Below are 23,092 nucleotides of genomic sequence, written 5' to 3'. Positions count from 1 at the left end.
TTGCTTGTGATATGAGAGGGGATTATTTATCTGCATGTTAAATTCATGGTCTCTTTACTGCTCAGTGTGGACAAATGACAGAAGTGTTGATACAATTTGTTTAAATCTTTCTGGTTTAATGAGGGGGATTTAAAATCTCTTATTAAAATCTGACAGGCATGAAATTATTACAACACTATAGTCGGTTATAGTTGTTGATAAATGTGATTTTACTGCTTTTTCTTTCATAAATGATTTCCATTCATACAGATAAAATTGTCTTTGGGTATTAGATTGTAAATAACGTTATTATATCCTTGTCCGTGTAGAATACTGCTTGCCTAGATGATTTTGAAAGGCAAAAAACCCTCGGAACAGGATCATTTGGGAGAGTTATGATGGTGAAACATAAAGCCACAGAACAGTATTACGCTATGAAGATACTGGACAAACAGAAGGTGAGTGTCATCTGTTGTGTTTTTGTGATACAGGAGAGTTTGATGCAGACAAAGCTCTGATAACTGTGGCTGAACTGTGCTGCCCTTATTTTGTTTTTGTTTATTGTACTTGGATACTGATGATCCTTCAAACAGTTTCATTTTCAGCTGTTTGGATTTTGTAGGATTCTTACAAGGGCAGGTGAAAGAGGCTTTAAGTTGTATTCAAGGCTTTAATGAAGCGTTATCAGTTGATTTCTTTGCTCGTTTTTGTAAGGGAGCCTACATATTATTCAGTAAAAGCAAGATGTACTGCTGGAGTTTAACAAAATAAACACACTTTCAGGGTAGCTCAACATTTTGGAAGAGTCTTGTATCTGAAATTCTCAAAATTTTCTTTTAAGAACCATAATTTAATAAATTGTTTGCACAAATCCTTTATTTCCCATTCTTGCTCCCATGCTGTATTACTTTTTGTATGCGTAATTATGTGATAATCCTGTTGTATGTATAGTAACTGCATAGAGAACAGTAATTTCTCTCTATTGTTAAGATATTTATCAATATTTTTAATGGTTTTGACAAGTTTTTCAGAAGCACATTATTCAGATCAGTAGTTTCTAAGGTCCTCAGTATAAGAGCTCTTCTGACTTCGTAAGGCACTGTATATAACTTTGCTTCGATATAATAAAAATCATTTGAAGAAAATACTAATCTGGCAAAGAGAACAGTCGGCAAATGGTGAAATGAATTATGTAATTGGTTTCGGAAAGAAAGTCTTAACAAAAGCTCTGACACAATCACACTGTTGGAGAACCTGCCCTGACCAGGTGTGGGTTGATCCCAGAAAGCTGTCATGGGCTGGGAGCAAAGCTGTGATATCTGAGCCTTCGGTTTGATAATGTGAAGTGTTAAAAGAGCCGCTTCAGGCTGTGGCATCGCTGCCATCACCGACGGTCTGTGAATCAAAAGAGATTTAATGTTTTTAGCTCACTATTTCTTTTGCACATTTACTTCAAAATAGTAGTGGCTTTTTATAGATGCTGCCTTTGCATCTAAAAAGTTAAATTTATACACAGTTTCAGTCAGGTTTCATAGAATGATGGGATGGTTTGGGTTGGAAGGGACCTCAAAGCCCGTCCAGTCCCACCCCTCTGCCATGGGCAGGGACACCTCCCACTGGATTTTTTTGACGGGTTTCTGACTCAAACCATTCTGTGATTCTATGAATTATCTACAACCGTATTGCATGAGTATTACTCTTTAAAATGTTATTTGACTTTTTTCTGCTTTCTCGGTTCTGTTACTATACCAGTAATCCATTACTTTTCATTATCTGGAAAGTTTGCTTTCAGCTACTTGTTTAACTCTGAAAAACTTACCGACAACGATGAAATGTCATTCTTAACCTGAAGATTGTTTTGCCTCTCTTAGGTCGTCAAACTGAAGCAAATAGAACACACATTGAATGAGAAGAGAATATTACAAGCAGTGAACTTTCCTTTCCTTGTAAAACTGGAGTATTCTTTTAAGGTAATCATTATTTTGAAAGTAGTTGATTGGGTTTCAGACTATCAATATGAAAACTTTTAACTGTTACAGTACGGTAGTTTAGGTATTTTTGTCTTGGTGCTGTCGCCAGGTCTTGAACGGTTCTTTCTCTGGTGTGCACGCTTGCACACACTCCAGTGCACCCAATGCTGATTGAAAGGATAGCCCCAAATAAATAAATAAAAATTAAATTAAATAAAACTCAGATTTCCCTTGATTTGGAGAGAAACTGGCTTTGGAAAGCCGGGAGCTTTTGGGCATTATTCCATGTTTGAGGGAAACCAAAGGATTTATGTCTGTGCCAATATATTAACTGGTAAATTTGTAATTGCTTGAAGGGTTTTTTGCTTGAGATTTGTGCCTGAGGCAGGTCTTGGTGACAGTTTTAACCATGAAGGAAAGAACTCTGAGATGAGCTTCTAATTTCAGGACAGTGTGTTCTGGTCAGTCTGTAGGGGAACTGAGTATTTTCCTAATTTATAGTGTGGTAGGTGTTCTATGTGTATTTCCTTTTCTTTAGTTTTTTTAATACCATTTAAAACAAACAAATTTGTTCTACCTTGATCTTTACAGTTTTGAGGTTTGGGACTGCGGCTTTTGGGGACAAGAATACCTCAGGTTGTCAGTTCTGAAGTGCAAGTTCTTGTCTTGCAGTAGGCATCATCCTCTCTTCCTTCAGGTCACCTAGAAACCATTTTGTGTCAGGAACTCACTAATTATTTTAAAGTAAATTCTTGAGTTGTAGGATGCTCCTTTTTTCCCGCGTACGCTTTTTTAGCATTTCTACCTGTGTTGCCTTATTAAGGTCATTGGATGGCTACAATTTTCCTTTTTCATTCTTTATTAAGTATTCTGTATCGAAGATTTCCTGCCTCACGTGGATTTGTGTTTACTTCCTTCCTTAGGACAATTCTAATTTATACATGGTAATGGAGTATGTTCCTGGTGGTGAAATGTTTTCACATCTAAGAAGAATCGGAAGGTTCAGGTAAGAGTATTAGTGAAATTATTCTTCTCAGAAGGCTTCTGTTGCTCATTTGGGAAGAGGGTTTGTTATGATTTGTTATTATTGAAGAAAAAAATCTGAAGGAGTAAGTGTTTTTACCCCGTTTTCAGTGAGCTGGAACCAGTCAGACAGTGAAAAACCTGTTACTGTGTCTTATTTTTCAGCGCAGGCACGATAGAATCTTGGAATTCCAATGCAAATTGTAACCAAAATTGATGATAGATTCTAAAAGTAGAATTTAAAGTCTAAGCTCTGTACTGTGGGATATGTTCCTCTCGATTTGCATGTGTATTTGAACTGCAAGATTTATGCTTATTCCCTAAATTTAATTTATCAGTTGAAAAATGTGTGCTGCTTGCTTTATTTTCTCATTACGCACTAAGAGAACCAGTTAAAAGGTACTTAATTTGTCTGTCCCCAGCAGTTACGTGGTTGTTTCGATATCTCAGCATAGCATTGAGGTACTTAATATTGTTTTAATTCTTCACAGTGAACCACATGCACGGTTTTATGCAGCTCAGATAGTGCTAACATTTGAGTACCTCCATTCATTAGACCTCATCTACAGAGATCTAAAGCCTGAAAATCTTTTAATTGATCAGCAAGGATATATCCAGGTATGATATTCTTCATCTATTTAGGGAGTGAAGTCTTGTCTTACAGTGTAGGGTTAGGTAATTCTATGAAATGTGTTTAGAATAAATGGTCTGAAGGTGGTTGGTGTGTTAGCACGTGTTTGGGGAGCACTAAAATGCCCTGCTGCTTAGAACTGGTTAAAACTGCTGGATTGCACTCCCTCTGACTAAAATTAAGTATACGCAATGGAGCTGTCGGCAGTTGAACGAGCTGTCGAGATTTCCCTCGGGGTCTGTGATGAGAAGGTGGTGATTACATGGCTCTGTTCATCTGACCTATTTTATACGTCTGCCCCAGAACAAGATGAAAGGTGCTCTGAAACATCTGCTTCTCTGCACTGTCCATATAAACAGTTCAGGATAACCAGCTTGGGTGCCAACATTGGCAGAATAGTACTTAATTAGTCAGATGAATCCCACCCTTGAACACTCCTGAACGTCTCAGCACATCTGGAGTACAAGATGAGTTGTGGTGCTGCTGCAAATGATGGCTTTGGTTTTACAACAGCCTCTCACCTTCTCTCCTTCCTTCTAGCTCTTATGTTTCCGACCTAAATGGCAAATGGGAAGGTGATTTACAGCAACAAGCACTCTGCAATGCTCTGTACTCCTTAAACTACAGAAGCTCGTCTTTCCTCACTGTATCACCTTTTGCCATAGCAGAATTATGGAATGGTTTGGGTTGGAAGGGACCTGAAAGCCCATCTGGTTCCACCCCCTGCCCTGGGCAGGGACACCTCCCACTGGATCAGGGGCTCCAAGCCCCATCCAGCCTGGCCTTGAACCCCTCCAGGGATGGGGCAGCCACCACTGCTCTGGGCAACCTGGGCCAGGGCCTCCCCACCCTCACAGCAAAACATTTCTTCCCAAGATCTCACCTCAATCTCCCCTCTTTCAGCCTAAAACCGTTCCCCCTCATCCTATCCCTGTACTCCCTGATCAAGAGCCCCTCCCCAGCTTTCCTGGAGCCCCTTTCAGTACTGGAAGCTGCTCTAAGGTCTCCCTGCAGCCTTTTCTTCCTCAGGCTAAACAACTCCAACTCTGTTTGAGAGAAGAGGAAAGGATTTTTATCTTATGTGTTTTATAACTGTAAAATAATTTTGCATGAAGAATAAAATCAAACGAGGGAGAAAAGAAATACATATTCTGTTAATGGGGTGGAGGAGCACCATTACTCTGAAGTAACAGTTTGCTCCACAGTTGGTGACTCTCTACATGCAACAGTTTGTGTGTGACAGTGGGGAAAATACAGATGATAACGTGAGGTTGGGTCACTTCTGCCTCTGAACAGAGAGGGAGGTTTGAGTTCATACATTGATGCTGCAGGTTGAGCTAAATTTTGTTTAGATTCTCCATTGATTTTCTTTTTGAATTGTAGAGCCATTTCCGTTTGCCTCACGCCTGCAGTGGGTTCTTCTTAAATCGACTGATGTGCGTTCACAAACACCAAAATGACTCTGTGCTGACTGGAGCAGGTCAGCACATCAACCCCCTCTGCTCAGTTCCAGCCGTGATTGCTGCTGTTTCTACCAAAAGTGAAGCAAAAGCTGCCCTCATAGTTTGGCGTTTGGCTCTTTGAATTGTGCTAGAGTAACAGAAAAGCACAAGCTATTGTATAATAAACAAGGATTATAATAGTGATACAGCGTGTGTGCGCAGGGAACGGGTTGAAATCATACCAAGAGGGAGGAAGCAAAAGAAACAGATCCCTGAACGAGAACAGACTTGGTAGCTTGAAACCCATCCCAGAATTTCACATGGAACTTCTCGGCTTCCATGTGTATTCCACAGTATGGTCCAGGAAAAATCACAGCCAGGGTGGTATCGCACGCAGAGCTCTGCAAAGCTAATGCAGAAAACATGGCAAGTGGAATGAAGAATTTGTAACGGCCAAGAATTTTCCCTTTGTGAACGCAGTTACTGCTGCAGTAGCCTCCCAGCCCTCAGATAAACAAATCCGATGCTTTCAAAGATCAGAAGTTACCAGATGACCTCTTCTGTTGTCTTATTCCCACACTAAATTTACATACGACCTTTATCCACTCAGGCAATAAACTTCTAAATTTCCAAGCCTGGTGGATGTCTTGACCCATTTTGTGATTCATTTATTTGTTAACTAAAGGAAAAGATAAATATTGTGTTCGTATTCAGTTCCTTAAACTTCCAGCAGTATAAACAGTCTGCTGTGAGAAGTAGAAGAGAAATCATTAATGTGGTTGCAGTACATGGGGGAAATCAGTGAGCCAAAGTTGTTGCTGAGTTTTGACTTTATAAATAGAAGCTTGCGTGAGGGGGAAATAGCTATTTTGTGGTATTTATTAATTTTCTCACTATCAGAAGTATCAGAAGAGCTGGCTGATAAAGGTACATGTGCCTGCGTGATACCGTGGGATCTGAGATACACGTTTCCTCAGTGTGAAATATTCTGGAAAGTGATTATAGAAGAACTTGTAATTACAAGTTTCTTTGTAGAAATGCACTTAGAGGTAATTCTTTTCTTCTGATGACAGGTGACGGACTTCGGCTTTGCAAAAAGAGTAAAAGGAAGAACTTGGACGTTATGTGGGACTCCAGAATATCTGGCGCCTGAAATCATTCTCAGCAAGGTATTTTGTCTTGTTATTCAGGATGTGATTAAAACTTACTGTGTGCTTATTAAGCTGTGAGGGATAAACAATGGCTGATCCTTCCCAAAAATCAGATCTTGACTTTTCAGGTCTTTGAATTGCACAAAATGCAATTGGTGCCTTGTAAATATTTTTTTAGTGTAGTAAAACTTACTCCAAAGCAGGGATTGTCACATAATGCTGCAGAACTTGCTATGTAACTTCTAGGGAAAAAAAAGATTTAAAGAATGTGTTACTGGGTTATTTATCCTGCTCAGAACAGCAAATTTGAGTGATGGCGTTTTGAAGTGTTCACAGACCAGAACAGGAGTTCCAGAGGTGACAAGAACTGGATACTTGATGGATCAGTTGTCATTAAATAACTTATTTGCAGAGTGTTTCAGGTTTAGAGGGGAGTTGTAGATGAGATCCGAGGAAGAGATGTTTCCCTCTGAGGGTGGGTAGGCCTAATGGTATATATCATATAATGGTATATGATACAGGAATTATTGTTCAATTGAATGGAATTTCCCTAAGGTTTGAAAGAAGTTTCAGTCATTCTGTAACAAGACTTTTTTTAACATTTTTAGATTAATAAATGGTGCCCATTACTATCGTTTATGGAGTCTTATCGCATTAGGATAATGATACTGAAACTAAGCACAGGAATGCATGCAAAATGTCTCACTTTTCTCAGCCTTTCACTGTCATCACTGTATTAGGTTTTAGGTACATTGCTGTTGGAATCTGTGAGCTTATGGTTGAACTTGGCTGGAGGTTCTGTATTAAATGAGCAATCATGTATTTGTTTTCTTTGCGTTCCGTAGAACTATGTTGAAAGTCAGGAACTCTGTTAAAAATGACGCTAACAGTGGTATTTCTTGTTTTATCCAGGGTTACAACAAGGCAGTGGATTGGTGGGCGCTAGGAGTTTTAATCTATGAAATGGCAGCTGGATATCCCCCATTCTTTGCAGATCAGCCCATTCAGATTTATGAGAAGATTGTGTCTGGCAAGGTGAGTGAAGGCGCTGGGTATTGTCACAACTGCAGCTGTTTGTCTTGCAGAGCGTGTATTTTGTGTGAAGTGGATGCAGAATTCACTGATTCCAATGCAGTGAGCGATTTGGAAAGCATACGGGAGAATTTTGTAATGTTTACTTCTTAAATACAGCCATTGTCATATTAAAAATAAATAATTAATGTTATAGTTAATAATTAATAATTATAATTTAATTTAATATAATTTAATATTAATTAATAATTAATAATATAATTAATAGTAATATTAAAAATAAAGTTCATCCAAAAAGCAAATCTCTCTTGCTTCTGCCAGTCAAGGGAGGTGCCTCGGTAGACCCTGTGGTGCACTGCAATGAGACAAATTCCTGTTTAGTAACTCATTGAAAACAAAAAGGTGGTTGCTCTTGGGAAGACTGCAATACCGAGACTGTTCAGGTGTCTCCATTAATATATGGGTATTCATTTAGGAAGACAATATTTTAAAGAAATATTTATCTTCTAAACTAAAAAGACTTGGGTACTTTTTGCAGTTGTATGCAATTTGCTAGCCATTTGTACTGTTCATCATCTCCCGCCATGGGTGGATGGTTGTAGCATTGGACTTGAACTCTGGACACTAACATTCAGTTCTGTTAGCCGCATGTTTCCTCTATAGCCTTAAGTCTTTCCTTTAATCTACCTCATGCACTTCAAATCATAGAATTGTTAAAGTTGGAAAAGCCCTCTAAGCTCATCCAGTCCAACCGCCAGTTCAACCCCACCGTGCCTGTTAAACCACGGCCCAAAGTAATCTAAACATTTGTTCCAAGAAAATAGTTGGAAATGCCGTGAGATGATGATGTGCTGGTGAGGCACCAAGTTATGTTTGGCTTTTATCATTATTACCTTAAATTAGTACTTTTCCTCGACTGAAATCAAGTCTAAAATGGTCAAAGTGCAAAGCAGTGCGATTGAGAGAGGCTCCCTTAAACAGAAGTGCACGTGCCACTATAATCATCTTGCTTTTCACGTATTCTGATTTGATCTGTTTTTTTAGAGGAAGAACAGACAATGGCCCCAGTGTTTCCTTTTGTGCAAATATTGTTTTACTTCACAGGGGAAAAGAATCCGATTTGTATATTGTTTTTAATGTTCTGGATGTATATTTTTAGGTAAGGTTCCCGTCACACTTCAGTTCAGACCTAAAGGATCTTCTAAGAAATTTACTCCAGGTAGATTTGACCAAACGATATGGAAATCTCAAGAATGGGGTAAACGACATAAAGAATCACAAGTGGTTTGCAACTACGGATTGGATTGCCATTTATCAGAGAAAGGTAAGACCCTTCCTGATCATAATTATTACAGGTCTTTAAGGGGTTTAAATAAAATTCATAATTATTTTGCTTTCCTAAATCTGTGCCTTTTAGTAAAACTAAGAAAAGCTGAAAGCAGTTGAATCTTTAACATTCTTCAGAGTTTATATTGATTGAATTATGCTTGTTTCTTGTTGGTATTTTATCCTGCACCTCTGTGCACATTCATATTCTTCTAGCACTGGTTGGTTGGATTTTTTTCAGTCTATTTCTGGAATATCTCGGAATGAGCCATCTCCTGCCTCTCGCGCTTTCTATTTAACCCTTCCTGTAGTGGCATCTATAAATACTCCTCCACAGCAGCGAGGAATCTCTTCCCAGCTGGTCCTTAGCAGTCAGACTGTGCTTTGGTGTGGAGAAGCTCTGGCCAAAGCTGGACCTTTTCTTTTTTTTCCTTCTTCTTTTTATTTTTCTTTTTTTTTCTTCATTTCCTTTTTTTTTTTCTTTTTCTTTTCTTTTCTTTTTTTCTGCTAAAGAGCTGTGCTCCTTCCTTCTTGCTCTGCTTTATCTGGGACAGGATCAGTTGCAGAAAGCGTCCTCAGTGTGTAGCGGGGAGGTTTTGCCTTCTGACACTCTGCTTTAATCCACTGCGATTCCATAAGCTGCAGTGCTAGGGGGAGCCCTGCTGAACACTGGCTCCTGGTATTTTTCAGAACAGAGAGCCTTCCAGTACCTGAAAGGGGCTCCAACAAAGCTGGGGAGGGACTCTCTACAAGGGCAGGTAGTGATAGGTGAGGGGGAGAAGTTTTAAGCTGAAAGAGTGGAGATTTAGATTAGACATTAGAAAAAAATCTTTACAATGAGCAACCTGAATCCAGTGGGAGGTGTCCCTGCACATGGCAGAGGGGTTGGAACTGGATGGGCTTTAAGGTCCCTTCCAACCCAAACCATTCTGTGATTCTTATCTCCCTCCCCGCTTTAAGCCAGAGTCAAAATTAAACATTTGTAGATTAGTGAGTTGCTAAAAACAGATTCCTAAGAAATTATTTGTTCTCTTAAGTGCAACCTCTGAATTCTTGGTTTTTCAATAGACAACAATAAAAGACTGAAATAACTTCATTGGTGTTGTCTCAGGAGACTCAGGTGCGGAAATAATTGTGTGTCTCGAAATTGGTACAAAGTTTGGAGTCAGGCGATAACGTTTCAAGGACTTGGTTTGCATTGTTGAAACACTAACAGCCTTGATTGCAGAGGCCTGAACTTGCTGCTCAGACGGCAGTTATTCTAAAGGCCAAACTTAAACACTAACAATAGTTGCTAAAAAGAACCTGATTGTTTGGCTACACCAACTGGCAGTGCAGTTATCGTAGTGTTCACTAATATATTAATTACTGGAAGACAGAGTACAATTAACACATCTTGTATTCTCTTGATTAAGTATACGTGTTTTAAGAAAAGATTCCCCACTGCAGAATTGTAATTATTTGTTCTTTGCTTTCTTAATGCCTGTTTACAAGGCAGGTTTATGTGCACTGGGTTTCGTTCCCCAGTAATTCTGTCTGCAGACATCCAGGCCCCTGAGCATTCCATCAGGGGTTTTAATAGTGTGCTAAATATTCTTAGCATTGCTAGTGTAGAGAATTACTTCTACAGAAACAAGGAATATTTTAAAGCATGAATTAGCAGTACAGCCAGAATAGCTATTACAGGTTGTAAAGCAGTGTAAAAATTAATGCGGAATAAGTTTGGAGCTTCTAATTATAAGGAATAAATAAGGGTCTGAAACAACAGCATGGATCATAATACCATTTAAGCAGCCGTAGAAATACAGCAATAAACCTTGGGTTTATACCAGCTTTTCACAGTAGCCATTACCGCAGTGTGTATTTTCCTGAATAAACATAGTGTTCCTTGGCAGCCAAAGTAATGGGAATGATTTGTTGCACACAGTCATAAGTGAACCAGTCAACAAGTTAATATTTCATCTAACATCAGTTCTTGTCTTCATGTGTTTGCGTAGCCGTTTGTTAAAATGCTGCCTGATATTATGGTTGTACTTAGGGCCAAACAGGTATTTCTGCTATAAAATAGCGTGATCTCCTGCAAACTTTCTTAGTGAAGACAATAGGGGAAAGTCTGAGGCATCTCATTTGAACTTGTTGCAGCAAAGAAGGTATTTCTTGTGCTCTGAGTTTTGTTCTGAGGAAGTAATTGAAAATTAATTTGAGAAGACAGAGAGGCAGAATTCAGGGGCTGGTAAATGCGTGACTTTGTAGGCAAGGTGTGCACCCAGCCTGTATATTCCCTCGGGATAGATCACCTCAGCACGTGTTGTGTTAGGAACAGAAGGATGAGTGCGTAGCAACTGCAGCATGATCTGTAAAAGCAGAAAGATAGTGTTTCTTGGGCGCATGCAGCCTTATCACCCCAAGTCAGCAGTTTAATTTGTATCAGTCTGTTATACATCTTTAATTTACTGATTTCCACCTCCCATCAGTAACCTACCTGGGGCACTGAGTGGTTCCATGCTTGCCCAGGTGGATCGGATCCCTCGCCTCGGCTGGAGCCGCGCCCTTGTCCACACCCTGCTGCCCCTGGCACCCGTGCTCCTTGGGATGTCCCAGGGAGAGGCTTCTCTGATTACTTCGCATTTCCAGGTTTAAATTTGCGTCACCGCTTTGATTTTGCTTACAGTAAAGATGAATAGATCAGCATCTGTCAGTTAAGAAAGAGGAATGCAGTACTGATAATCACGCCTCCAACTCCAGTTTGTTCCAGGCCAATTCCAGTGGAGTATCTCTCCTTTTCCCTGGTATTCCATTTTCTCTGGTCTCTTCCTTACCATCCGTTCTTCTTCGTTGACTCCCATCAACCCCAAATCCTGATTATTCCTTCTCTAAGCGTGACTCTAAAGTTTAGGTTATTTTAAAAGGTAATTAAGCTTAATGTGGAACTCTGGGAGGTGTGATAGGCCAGGAGGATTAGGATTTGAATTAGTATTAGCCGAGTGAAGGTGGAATTTAGGCATCTGTTCACTAAAATAGCATTTCGGTGTCTGCAAGTTGGGCGCCACTCCTTTATTTCCCTCCACCCCCAACTGTTTTGGGACAGCATAACTGGAAAAATGCAGATATGGCCCTGCATGGACCTGTCTTCATTTAAGGCGTCTTTACTTTAACTTCCAAGATGATTAGAGGCTGAAGTGCACTAGTTCGGGCAGAAGGATAGACTGTGAAGCTGTAGCAAGGGCTTTATTTTTGAGGTCAACCTCAAAACATTGCAGGTTCCATCAACTTTGGGAAGCAGCAGTGGAGAGGATCCTGGAGAACGGCTGGTTCCAGTACCCAAGCGTGTATGACTTATGACCAGACAGCTGCCATGAGATGCGCTGACTCTCAAGACTAATTGAGTAGACGTGTGGATTTGACAGGATATGCAGGCAGTCTTTACTAGAAGGGGTTTTGCATCATTAATTAGAGCTGGACTGGCTTTCTGTACAGTATTTTAGTGACCACTTCAAGTCATTGTTTGTTTCTCCATGGTGCCCTAGTTTTGGGAAGGTTCTCACTTCTCCCAGACAGTTCCTAGGAGGAACTTCGTAGGCAGGAGGTGCCAAACAAATTGTTTGAACTTGTATTGAGTTAGTTTTTATTTGGAATAGAGGATTGGAGACGCTGTCTTCCTCAGGCCAACAGCCCTGAGATTTTTGAGTATCATTTATGGTGATGAAGCTCTTCTACCCTGTTGGATGCAGCCCTCGCTGTGCTCGAGCTGCATCACAGCTGATGACCTGAGCAGGTTCTCTTCTGCAAGAAGAGAGTGGAACTTTGTTTTGTTGCGTTCATTATCACAGCGTTAAATCTGAAGGTATTAGGTCAAAAACATTTAATGTGTTTTTTTCTTTTCCCCCAATATAGGTAGAAGCTCCGTTCATACCAAAGTGCAGAGGCCCTGGAGATACCAGCAACTTTGATGACTATGAGGAAGAAGATATTCGTGCGTCTCTAACAGAAAAATGTGCAAAAGAATTTGCTGATTTTTAGTAGGAGTAAGAGGACAAGATGACATCAGGGCTCACATTGGGATCTTTGCACTCTGTTAACAGATGAGGTGGAGCTGAGACCATCATATGTCAAAACAGTTACCTAGTTACTTCATTCCACAAAGCTGACTGAGGTCTTTATTGCCATCTTCCATGTGTGCGGTTTGCACCAACCCTTCTAACTAGGCACAATTAAGCAAGCACTGTTTGTGCAGTAACACAGAATAATAGACCACTTTCCTACTTAACTTCGGTTTCTGTCGTTCTTCGTTTCTGTGTATTGTTCATTTTCCCCCCTTTAAAATGAAGTAGTTTTTTACCCAAGAATGCTCCATTTTATTTTCAATAATGTATTATTTGTGTGAGTGAAATGGAAGGTGTTGCGGCTAGTGTGATTTAGACTGAAGTGAAAGATAAATGTTGCTTCTAGTCTGTGCCAGCCAATAATTCTTGTCTGTCTTGTGTCTGACGCTACAATTTATAATATTTTTTTTTTTTTTTTTCAGTAGCTCAGACTAAAACCTAGCCAACATTTTAGCATTTTCGAAGGTAGTATTTATCGCCATAGAAATGTCTGCTAAATTAACTTAAAAACATTTCTTCCTGGAGACTGACCAAACTTGAGTAGAATCAATCGGATGGCTTAGGTAGGGGACAGTAGGTAGACCCCGTGCCTTGGTTTTCTACACCCCTGCCGTTTTCGTCACTGCCTCCTTCCTTTGTATTTCCCACCTAGGCAGTAGGTGAATTGCCATAACCAGGCTGTACCGTGACAAGCTTGCAGTCTCGTGAGAGGGAGTAATTCCACCTGGTCTGGAGTTTGGACCATATTTAAGCGAGTCAACTTAACCAGCATTTCAGTTGGCAGGTATGAAATGGCTTTTTTAAGAACATGAACCCTGAACTCTTTAAAGGAAGTTTTGGTCAGTATTGTAGAGACTACGATTCATTTTGATTCACGTTTTTGTGTTGTTTTAGTTTTAAAAGAAAGCCGATGTTTGGGCTCCCAAATTATTCCTTGATTTGAGCCTTTTTTGATGAAAAAAGGCATCCATTCAAATAAATCCCAAAAAGCGAAATGCGCTCTGCCGTTAGCTGTGAAAAACAAAAGGTTTAGCAAATGCAAAATCATGTTCTAGATGCATCGCTGGATGAACACAGTTATTTTTTTGTTAGCTGTTAAGAATAAGAGGTTATTGCCAAGTTTTTATTCTGGTATACTATATTAGTAACCTGAGGATGGAGTACTGCTACAATCGTGTTCTTTGTAATCACAGCACTTCATTCGAGAAGAATAGAGACAAAAGTTTCAAAACTGCAACAGCTGGGTTTGTTTTAGTTGCGTTGTGTCTTCATTTCTAACCGACTTTCTTTCAATCGAACAGAATGTATGGTCACACAGATAGAAGTATTTGGGCTTAATCATGTTTTGTATACTCTCACCAACTGACTTAAAAGATACTGCTACCATGTGCTAGCTTGGGGCACTTTGACACGTTTTATTTCAATGTTAATAATCAGTGGCTCAGCACTTTTTTGGGGGTTGCTTTTAAACTTATTCATAGTAGTTTTATTTGTACACTTGATTCTGGCTGTCTCAGTGACCTGTCTTAAAACAGCACATCTAAACAGTTTCAACTAGACTCATGTTTTCTGATCGATTTACATGCATACAAGGATGAATTGTTTTTAAAAAAGGAGCTCTGTTGATCCACAGCCATTGTGTTTGTTTGGATGCCGGTGCAAATAAACCGCTGGCGTTCCCTCCTTTTAATCTGTACGGCACTCCTTTAAGAAAAGCCTTTGTAGACGTTTTACAAGAGAGTACGAACCGTACCATCCGACGTTCTGTATGTTTAGGTTGTTGAGCATTTTTGCACAACGTCATTAGGAGGCTGACACCGAACGCAGTCTTTGTCCACCCATATTTACCATACGTGCGAGAAAAGTATAAGATACTTTGCTGTAGCAAATTTTATGTAACAAAGATATATCGTCACATGAATAAATTTAAAGAAATCCTTTGTATGAAAATGTTCAAATCTTTTGTATTTCATTTAGACCAAGGACATGCTGCTGTACGCTAGCTGTATGCGATAAATTCTACAGTAACTTTGTTGTCGTTTATGAACTTTAAAAGATTTTAATAAATGTTGGAGATCACAATTGGATTCTGTTATTTTAATTTTTAATCACTGCATTTACAATTCTAGCGAGGCTCAGAGATGTTTCTGTTTTGTAAAATACTGTAATCATTCATCTTGCGTGTACAGTAAGACAAAAGTCTAGGAAATTGGTTCTGACATGTCTGGCTGATCCCCAGATTAAAAGCTACGTGGGCATAAGTGGAAAAGTCATCTTAATGCCGTGATATTATGCTGTTTTTTTAATTTTATTAAAATCCTGTTAGAAAGTCAAATACTTTTCCAATATGGCATAATAGACTTCAGTATGGAAATGAGATTCTATTTTGGAAAAGGAGGGGAAGTGTGCAATCTCCAAGGCATTAGCGAGTCCATTTGACAATGTGAGTATTATACAACCCTCTCATTTAAACACAGTCATGAAATAGAACTGCAGAATATTATGTTACCTGTATTTAATTTGAAAAATCCTTTTCACAATATGGAAAAAAATTGTATATCTATGACAGTAGAAGCTTGTTAATTTTACACATTTGAGGAATTAAGTGTTGAACTATATGGTATATTTTAATTGTACTCTAGTTGTATGTAACTTTCATTTCCAACATAAAGGATTGTATCTCATGAAGTAAATTGCTTTTTTATTATCTTGTCAGTTGCATTAAAACCCTTATTTTTAAATCCTTTAAAGTATTTTACTAATTTTTGCAAATACTTAGATGTTTTTAAGTGCTGCGATAGTGTGCAATATAGTAAACATTTATATACAGAAGTGCGAATTAAATTATGTACAACACTCATGCTGCTTCTTTGTGAATCGGAATGTTGTGTGATGAGAGTCGCTGCATCTCCCCACACTGCAAACAGGGTTTGAAAGCGAGAGGAGAAGGGTTTGAGCCATACTGCACATATTAGTTGGGACCCATTAGTCTTTCCACTAACTAGGGTGGTTGGAGAAGGTGGTGTGGAGAACATTAAAGGCGCTATGAAGTCGGCGAGTTGGACTTCTTAGACAATCAGAGGCAAGCAAGGTGATCATTAGCTGCGACATTGTTTGTTTTCATATTTTCACATTCAGACTTGGCGCTTTTTATCGAAGAGAATTGCCTGTTTTGAAACTGCCTGCAGATCCTGCTGTACAAACTTTGTGCTGTGTTGCGTTGTGCTGTGAAACAACTGATAGAAGTAAAGACTGTTCGTGGTCTTGGCATTGTCTGTCGTGAGGCTTTTTCTGCAAGCGGGTGTTGGGAGAGGCACTGGTACCTGCTGTCCGTAAGGCACCTCCGCCTGCTTTGGGAGCGGAGCATCGGCCTCCTCGCTTCTGCTGCTGTCTGCCTGCTGGCTGTGGCTTTGTTGTTCTTGGTTTCATTGTCCAGATGCTGCATTACATTTGTACTGTTTCTAAAGCTGAGCTAAGAAACTGCAAAAAGTCATTCAAATCTATTGTTCTCGCTTGCCGCGCGTAAGGAGGGCTTAGCCCAGGTAGGAATTGGAGAGTCATTCCATAAGAAACTGGTAAAAAGAGGTTTCCGTTCCCCAGCTCGGATGTGTGTGGCTGTTCTGGATGTGTTTGACAAAGTTGTGTAACCACCGTCGTTTTAGAAGAATGGGTCTTGCGCGCTTGTAATTGGCAGCTTGAGGAATCGACTGATCTGAGGCCTCTGACAGAAGGTGTGAAGTATGAGTGTCTAATGCCAGGCTGGGCAGGGATCACTTCTAGTCCAAGGTTTCGAGCTCCAAAACGATGTTTATTACAGATAGTAAGATCAGAATTGTTTGATTGGAAAAGACCTTTGAGATGACATCGAGTCCAACCATACTTGTCTACTACTAAACCGTCCCAGAGCACCTCATCTACCCAGCTTTTCAACAGCAGGGATGGGGACTCAACCACTTCCCTGACAGTAAGTATTTGTCATCTTACACAGGAATTATGTAAAGTGTTCGAGTTTTTAGAAGGATAAAATGGGTATTTTGGGGTAAGACAGGATCTGAAGGATCTTCCCTTCCTAACTTTTCAATTTGATAATGAGTAAAAGTCTGAACTGAATCTGGGGTCAGTCACCTTTTACTTTTTGTTGGGTTTTATTTATAGTACTGCCAATAGGGATGCCTGCCTGAACAGAATGTGTACATATTGGAAGCGTAGTTTATTCTTATAATTCACTACTACAAAAAGTTCAGTGGGGTAACAGCAGCTTGGGGTTTCCATGAAATCCTTGGGATGCGTCAATCCCTTGGGATGCGAAATCCTAAGTGTGCGTCAAAGCTGTTAAAATTTCCTTTGGAGTCCTTAGAGCCTGGTTGTCCTGTTCCCTCTCTGAGGGTCAAATAGAAGTGTTTATTCAGAAATACATTTCTAAAACTTCTGTTTATGTGGCTTTTTGCTTTAGATTTTAAACGTAACATATTTGTGATGTTCGTTTGCATTAGCTCGTGGTCAGTGAAGCAGGTAAGAAAGACCCAGTGACAAATATACATTTTCTACTGCTCACCTGACAAGGTTTAGATGTCGCTAGGTTGCACAGTAGCAGTCGAGTCACTGCAGGTTCTGCTCTTTGAGAAGCAGCTTGTTTGAGGACGAGGCGTCTTTGCTAAGGATGAGGTGGAAAAAAACACTTTGCCCGACTCGTGGACATGGTTGCAGTCCAAAAGGAGGCAGGTCAGTGATTTGTTTCCATACATGTGCAAGCACAGTAATGTGTTTTGCTTTGCTGGGAGGCAGAAATCAGACTTCTTCCTTTATCTTTGCTTCCAAGATGCTGTGGAAGATTGGAAAGGACACAGCTGTAGGTCTAGTGACTCAAATGGAGCAAGGTCTCAGCAGCATTGTGAGTGCCTCCAGCAAGAAATACTGGTGATTAGTGCGAAACAGAAGATGGGAGTACTGGAACGGTTTGATTAGGACTGAAATTCTTCCACCAGCAAGACAATTTGATTAAATAAAGGAAAGAAAAATCAACACCACCTTATTTATCTTTAGTGGTGTATCAATACACAGCAATATCACAGGAACTGTGAAGTACTGTTCTTTACTGTGTCGCTGCGTTGCTACTTGGAATTTCTATACCTAAGTGATCATCATGAGTGCTTGGTTAGGCTGTCTCTTCAATTTCTTCCAGCTCTGCCATCATGTTGGCATAAAGCATGGATCTAGGCGCCAGGATTCTGTTAATGATAGGTAACACTTTAGATGAGTAAAATATAATACACCTAAGAGGTATCTTAATTGAAGTTAAGCAATCAATACGTGGTTATTTCATAAATTCCTGGAGTTTATAAAGTAAATCTCTTTCAAGTGCCTCCTTAAAAAAAAAGGATTGTAATGTGTATTCCCAGGAAATACGTTATTTCCCTTTATTCTCTTGCCATATAAATACTGGGAATTTTGCATCTGGCAGGCTTGCTTTCTGATGGGAAGAACCAAGGCAGGAGCTCAGGAGGTAGCCTTAATAAAAACATCATGTTGTACCAGGAACAAGATCATGGTGGCAGAACCGGCCCAAGGGCTACATGTAGTGATGTAGTTTGCAACTGTTAGCACCTTAGTTCATGTCAGGAATGTGGTTCTGCTTCTGTAGAATTATCTACTCCAGGGTCTGGGACGTAACCCAGGGCCGTGGCTCCAGGAGGACATCCACATCGGAGCCACCCCCAGAGCCCATTCATTCTGCGAGGGAATTTCAGACTGGGACCAGGTCAGCTGCAAGGTAAGTTTCCTGCCAGGAGAGGCATTGGAGTGAATGCTGGGAAGAAATATAACCCCCTTAAGTCTCATAAATTAGTTGGTCTGGTTTTTAAAGCCACTCAGCAAAAGCTGAAATATCAACACCGATATTTTTTGGGTTTTGGTTTTTTTAACTTGGGATTTGTACAAAGCAAAGCGATGCTTTAGGGCATTCCTGTCATGTCTAAAGTTATTAAACTGATCTTGATTCTGTGATTGCTGATGATGAACAAACAACTTGCACTTCTTGTTAACTTTTTCTTGTGTTCCAGTTTACCACAAAAACCTGTACGCTAAAAGTGATCACGGTTCCACCTTTTCTAAAACAAAAGGCTCTCATTGCATCCACTTGCCAGCAGATGGCACGTTGATATGGAGCGAAACATCCTGTGCAAGAAATGTCACCTGCAGGATGCAGTGAGGACAAGAGGCTTGGAAAATATTTTAGAGCATTCAATAAGCATAAATAAATTGTCATTAAGGGAATGAGAAACTTGGACTGTATCAGTCAGATACTATGTCAGATAATATACGCCATGCCAACCAAGTGGGTGGCTGGGCCAGAGGCATCACAATCAGGCTTTTTATGGTTTTTCAGAGATGGGCAGGTTCTTCCCTCCTGGGGAAAAGAGCTTCCCAGCAAAGTGGGGAAAAACTAGCACTGATTTCTTAATGTAGTGTTTGAAATACGGGTGAGATTTCTGCTTGTGTTTTATTGACATTTTCCTGTCTGTTTTTCCTTTCCTGTTGCATTTTTTCATTTGCTTCACTTTGGACAACCGAAGCACTGCCTTTTAGATTTCCCAGAGACTGAACAGCAATTTCACTGCGATGCCTGAACCGTGCTTCTATAAAATAGCGTTATTAGGCTGGATTGTGTTTTACAATGTTGATATTTCATGAGTATGTTTTATAAGCTTCTTGCTCCATTGTCACAAGCCACGCAAATATGTGACAGGTTCTGTTGCTGTGTGGGCGGGATGAGTTGTGGTTTAGACAATATTTTTTCTTCCTGTAAGTGTGCTCACAGTCCAAAAAGCCAACTATATCCTGGGCTGCATTGAAAGAAGCGTGGCCAACGGGACAAGGGAGGGGATTCTGCCCCTCTATTCCTCTCTTGTGAGACCCCACCTGGAGTCCTGTGTCCAGTTGTGAATTCTTCAACAGGAGAAGGAGATGGAACTGCTGGAACGGGTCCAGACGATCTGAGGGCTGGAGCCCTCCTCTGCTATGAGGACAGGCTGAGAGAGTTGGGCTAGTTGAACCTGGAGAAGAGAAGGCTCCGAGAGACCTTAGAGCAGCTTCCAGTGCTGAAAGGGGCTCCAGGAAAGCTGTGGAGGGGCTCTTGATCAGGGAGTGCTGGAATAGGATGAGGGGGAATGGCTTTAAATTGGAAGGGGGAAGATTTAGATTAGACATTAGGAAGAAATGATTTTCTGTGACAGTGGGGAGGCCCTGGCCCAGGTTGCCCAGAGCACTGGTGGCTCCCCCATCCCTGGAGGTGTTCAAGACCAGGTTGGATGAGGCTTTGAGAAGCCTGATCCAGCGGGAGTTGTCCCTGCCCATGGCAGGAGATTGGAACCGAATGATCTTTAAGGTTCCTTCCAACCCAAACCATTCCACGATCAGCTCTGAAAATGCAAGTGTTTAAGTCTGGACAGCAGCGTTATTAAATGACTGACTACCAGAATAAGAAGGAGCACAACAAAGTAAGTAGGGCAGGAAATTCTCAGTGAAGCGAATATAATTCACGTGCAGCAAGATTTATTCAAGCAATTTAGTCTTGGAAAGCAGAGGAAGCAAAAGCACAAAGGTACTGCTAGCCTTGCACTGCAGTCAGCTGCTGCACGCCCTCATTTTCAGCCTGGTGTGAAGAGGGTGCAACTCTCATCGTCTTATTGGAGATTCATATGATTGAAAAAAAAAAGGGTGGATAAAATAACTTCAGCATACTAGAGCAAAAAATTAAGGGATTCCCCACCACACGAAGCAGAGGGGCTCTGCCATCCTTTTCTTTCCTGCCTTGTCAGTGTATCCGAGCAGTCTCCTCCCCTCCAGGCTAGCAGCCTGCTGCTGATTCCACACTGTGCACCTGCACAGCCCTTAACCCATGTGTCAATCCTGAAAGCCAGCACTTTGATAAAACTTTTTGCACATCTGTGGACCCTGTTTTTTACCTTCTAAGAGGGTACCCAGGTAAATGCACAGAATATAAATCAAGTCTGGCTAGTTCTTGTGCTCTGACCTGGTGCTTAACACGCACTTGAACTTAATTGCATTAGAATTGAACACCAGGTTGGTGCAGGTCTCTGCTGTATTCTTGCTTGTTGTTCAGGGCCGGGTGGGTCTGTGAGCAGCCTGGTCCAGTGGGAGGTGTCCCTGCCCATGGCAGGAGGGTTGGAACTGGATGGGCTTTGAGGTCCCATCCAACCCAAACCATTCCTTGATTCCATGAAAGTCAGAAACAGGCAGGGCTGAACCCTTCACCTGGATCTACCAACCCAAATCTCTCTGTGCCTTGTGTAGCATGGAAACCTTTTATTTTGCCAGAAGCCAGATGCAAATAATCCAACGAAAGTCTAATTCACTTTTCTGCTTTTTCTCCCTCCAGTCATAATCTTGTTTTAATTAAATTACCTTACCCCCCAGTGAATGAAAATACAAACTGCAGATCATATTCCACACTGAATTTTTCCACAGCCCATATTCCTAAAATTTCTCTCTGTTATTCAAGGTCTTTTAGATGGAACGCATGCGCTGTGTGAGCCGCACTTCAAATACTCCGAGGATTCATTGAAGAACATGATGGAAGGAAGAGGAGAGCGTGAGTAAAATAGCTGGTTTATATTTGTATCCTCAAATGTCAGTTCATTACTGAAGTTAGAAACCAGCTGATGCAAAAAACTAATTATGGCCTCATTTAGAGTGCTTATTTCTTGAGAGACAAAGAATTGCTCTGCTTACTTGTCCAACACAAATGATGCCTCCCACTGGATCAGGGGCTCCAAGCCCCATCCAGCCTGGCCTTGAACCCCTCCAGGGATGGGGCAGCCACCCCTGCTCTGGGCAGCCTGGGCCAGGGCCTCCCCACCCTCATCATGCAGAAATTCCTCCGGATGTCTAGTCTAAATCCGCCTCTCTCCAGTTTATACCCACTCCTCCTAGTCCTATCACCACAAGCCTTTGTGAACAGTCCCCTCCCAGCTTTCTTGCAGCCCCTTCAGGTACTAGCACGTCGCTATCAGGTCTCCTCAGAGCGTTCTCTTCTCCAGGCTCAACAACCCCAACTCTCTCAGCCTGTCCTCGTACAGGAGGGGCTCCAGCCCTCACAACATCCTTGTAGCCTCCTCTGGGCCCGTTCTAACAGCTCCATCTCCTTCTTACGTTGAGGATTCCACAATACTTCAGACGAGCTCTCACAAGAGAGGAATACAGGGGCAGAATCGCCTCCTTCACCCCACTGGCCTCGCTGCTCTGGGTGCAGCCCAGGACACGGCTGGTTTCTGGGCTGTGAGTGCACATGGTTGACCCACATCGAGCTTCCCATTCCCAGCACCCCGAGTCCTTCTCCTGAGGGCTGCTCTCCATCACACCGCCCCTCATCGTGTACTGAGATCGGGGATTGCCCAGAACCAGGTGTAGGACCTTGACACAGAATCCCTGGGTTGGAAAAGACCTCAGGACTGAGTCCCACATTCCTATCGACCACTAAACCGTGTCCCTGAACGCCTCATCCAACCTGTCTTTTAAACCCCTTCAGGGCTGGGGACCCCACCCCCTCCCTGGGCAGCCTCTGCCAGTGCTCAATGACCTTTTCTGTGAATTTTTTTCCCTGAGGCCATCGCCCCCTGTCCTGTCCCTTGGGAGAAGAGCCCAGCTCCCTCCTCTCCCGCTGCCTGAGGGGAGGTTGTGGAGAGCCACGCGGTCTCCCCTCAGCCTCCTCCTCCCCAGGCCGACCAACCCCAGCTCCCTCGTCATGGAGGCCACCGATGAAGGTCCCGAAGGGGACCGTCCCCCCCGCTCCTCCCCGGCCGCTGCGCCTTTAAATCGGCCATGAGCGGCCGCGTCACGGCGCCGGGATCCAGGCGGGGCCGCCGCCGCCTCGCACCGAGCCGCCCCCGGGGGCGGGAGCCGGGGCTCCGCCGCTCCCCACAGCCCGCAGCAATGCTTTGCTTTAGTTCCTCCTAGGTAGGTTTTGAAACCTTCATTCCACCCCCCCCCCCAAAGCTCCAAATCCTTCTCCATCTCTCCCGTGACGCGGTGACAGCGCGATGCGGCGCCGCCTGACGCGGAGATGCTGCTCGGGAGGTGCTGAACGCGGGGCACACGGCGAGGAAAATCGCTCCTCGAGCCTCCCCCCGGGGGCTGGGAGGTGCCTGGGGGGCATCGGGGGGGGCTGGCGACCTGCAGCCACCCGGGGCGAGCCGGGGGACGCGAGGAGTCACTGGGTCAGTGGGGCAGGAGGGAGAGTCTGCCCCGTGAGTTCGCTCCTGGCTTCGTGCTCAGCCTTAAAGGGCTTTGGGGGGTGTTTTTAACCCCGCTATTAGCTGCCACGCTCTCTCTTCCCCTTCTTCTTACCACCCTTTCATTCCCTCCCTTCTTCTTGCCACCCTCTCTCTTTCTCTTCTTCTTACCACCCTCTCTCTCT

General features: G+C 42.1%; 1 protein-coding gene across 3 annotated transcripts in view; it reads left to right on the top strand.

Annotated features, from left to right (window-relative positions):
- The window catches only part of PRKACB (protein kinase cAMP-activated catalytic subunit beta), a 61,641-nt gene extending 46,902 nt beyond the window's left edge, over positions 1-14,739 (top strand). For all 3 annotated transcript variants that reach the window (XM_069862781.1, XM_069862780.1, XM_069862782.1), the window contains exons 3-10: positions 309-437; positions 1,851-1,949; positions 2,873-2,955; positions 3,464-3,590; positions 6,119-6,214; positions 7,109-7,231; positions 8,388-8,552; positions 12,449-14,739. In XM_069862781.1, the coding sequence (XP_069718882.1) occupies positions 309-437; positions 1,851-1,949; positions 2,873-2,955; positions 3,464-3,590; positions 6,119-6,214; positions 7,109-7,231; positions 8,388-8,552; positions 12,449-12,574 (948 nt within the window). In that variant the 3' untranslated portion in view covers positions 12,575-14,739. The remainder of the gene's footprint in view (positions 1-308; positions 438-1,850; positions 1,950-2,872; positions 2,956-3,463; positions 3,591-6,118; positions 6,215-7,108; positions 7,232-8,387; positions 8,553-12,448) is intronic.
- The last annotated feature ends 8,353 nt before the right edge of the window (positions 14,740-23,092 follow it).

Source organism: Phaenicophaeus curvirostris, chromosome 8 (genome assembly GCF_032191515.1).
Source record: "Phaenicophaeus curvirostris isolate KB17595 chromosome 8, BPBGC_Pcur_1.0, whole genome shotgun sequence".
NCBI lineage: Eukaryota > Metazoa > Chordata > Aves > Cuculiformes > Cuculidae > Phaenicophaeus > Phaenicophaeus curvirostris.
The sequence above is the reverse complement of the archived record's forward strand: the minus strand, read 5'-3'. Positions and strand labels throughout refer to the sequence as shown.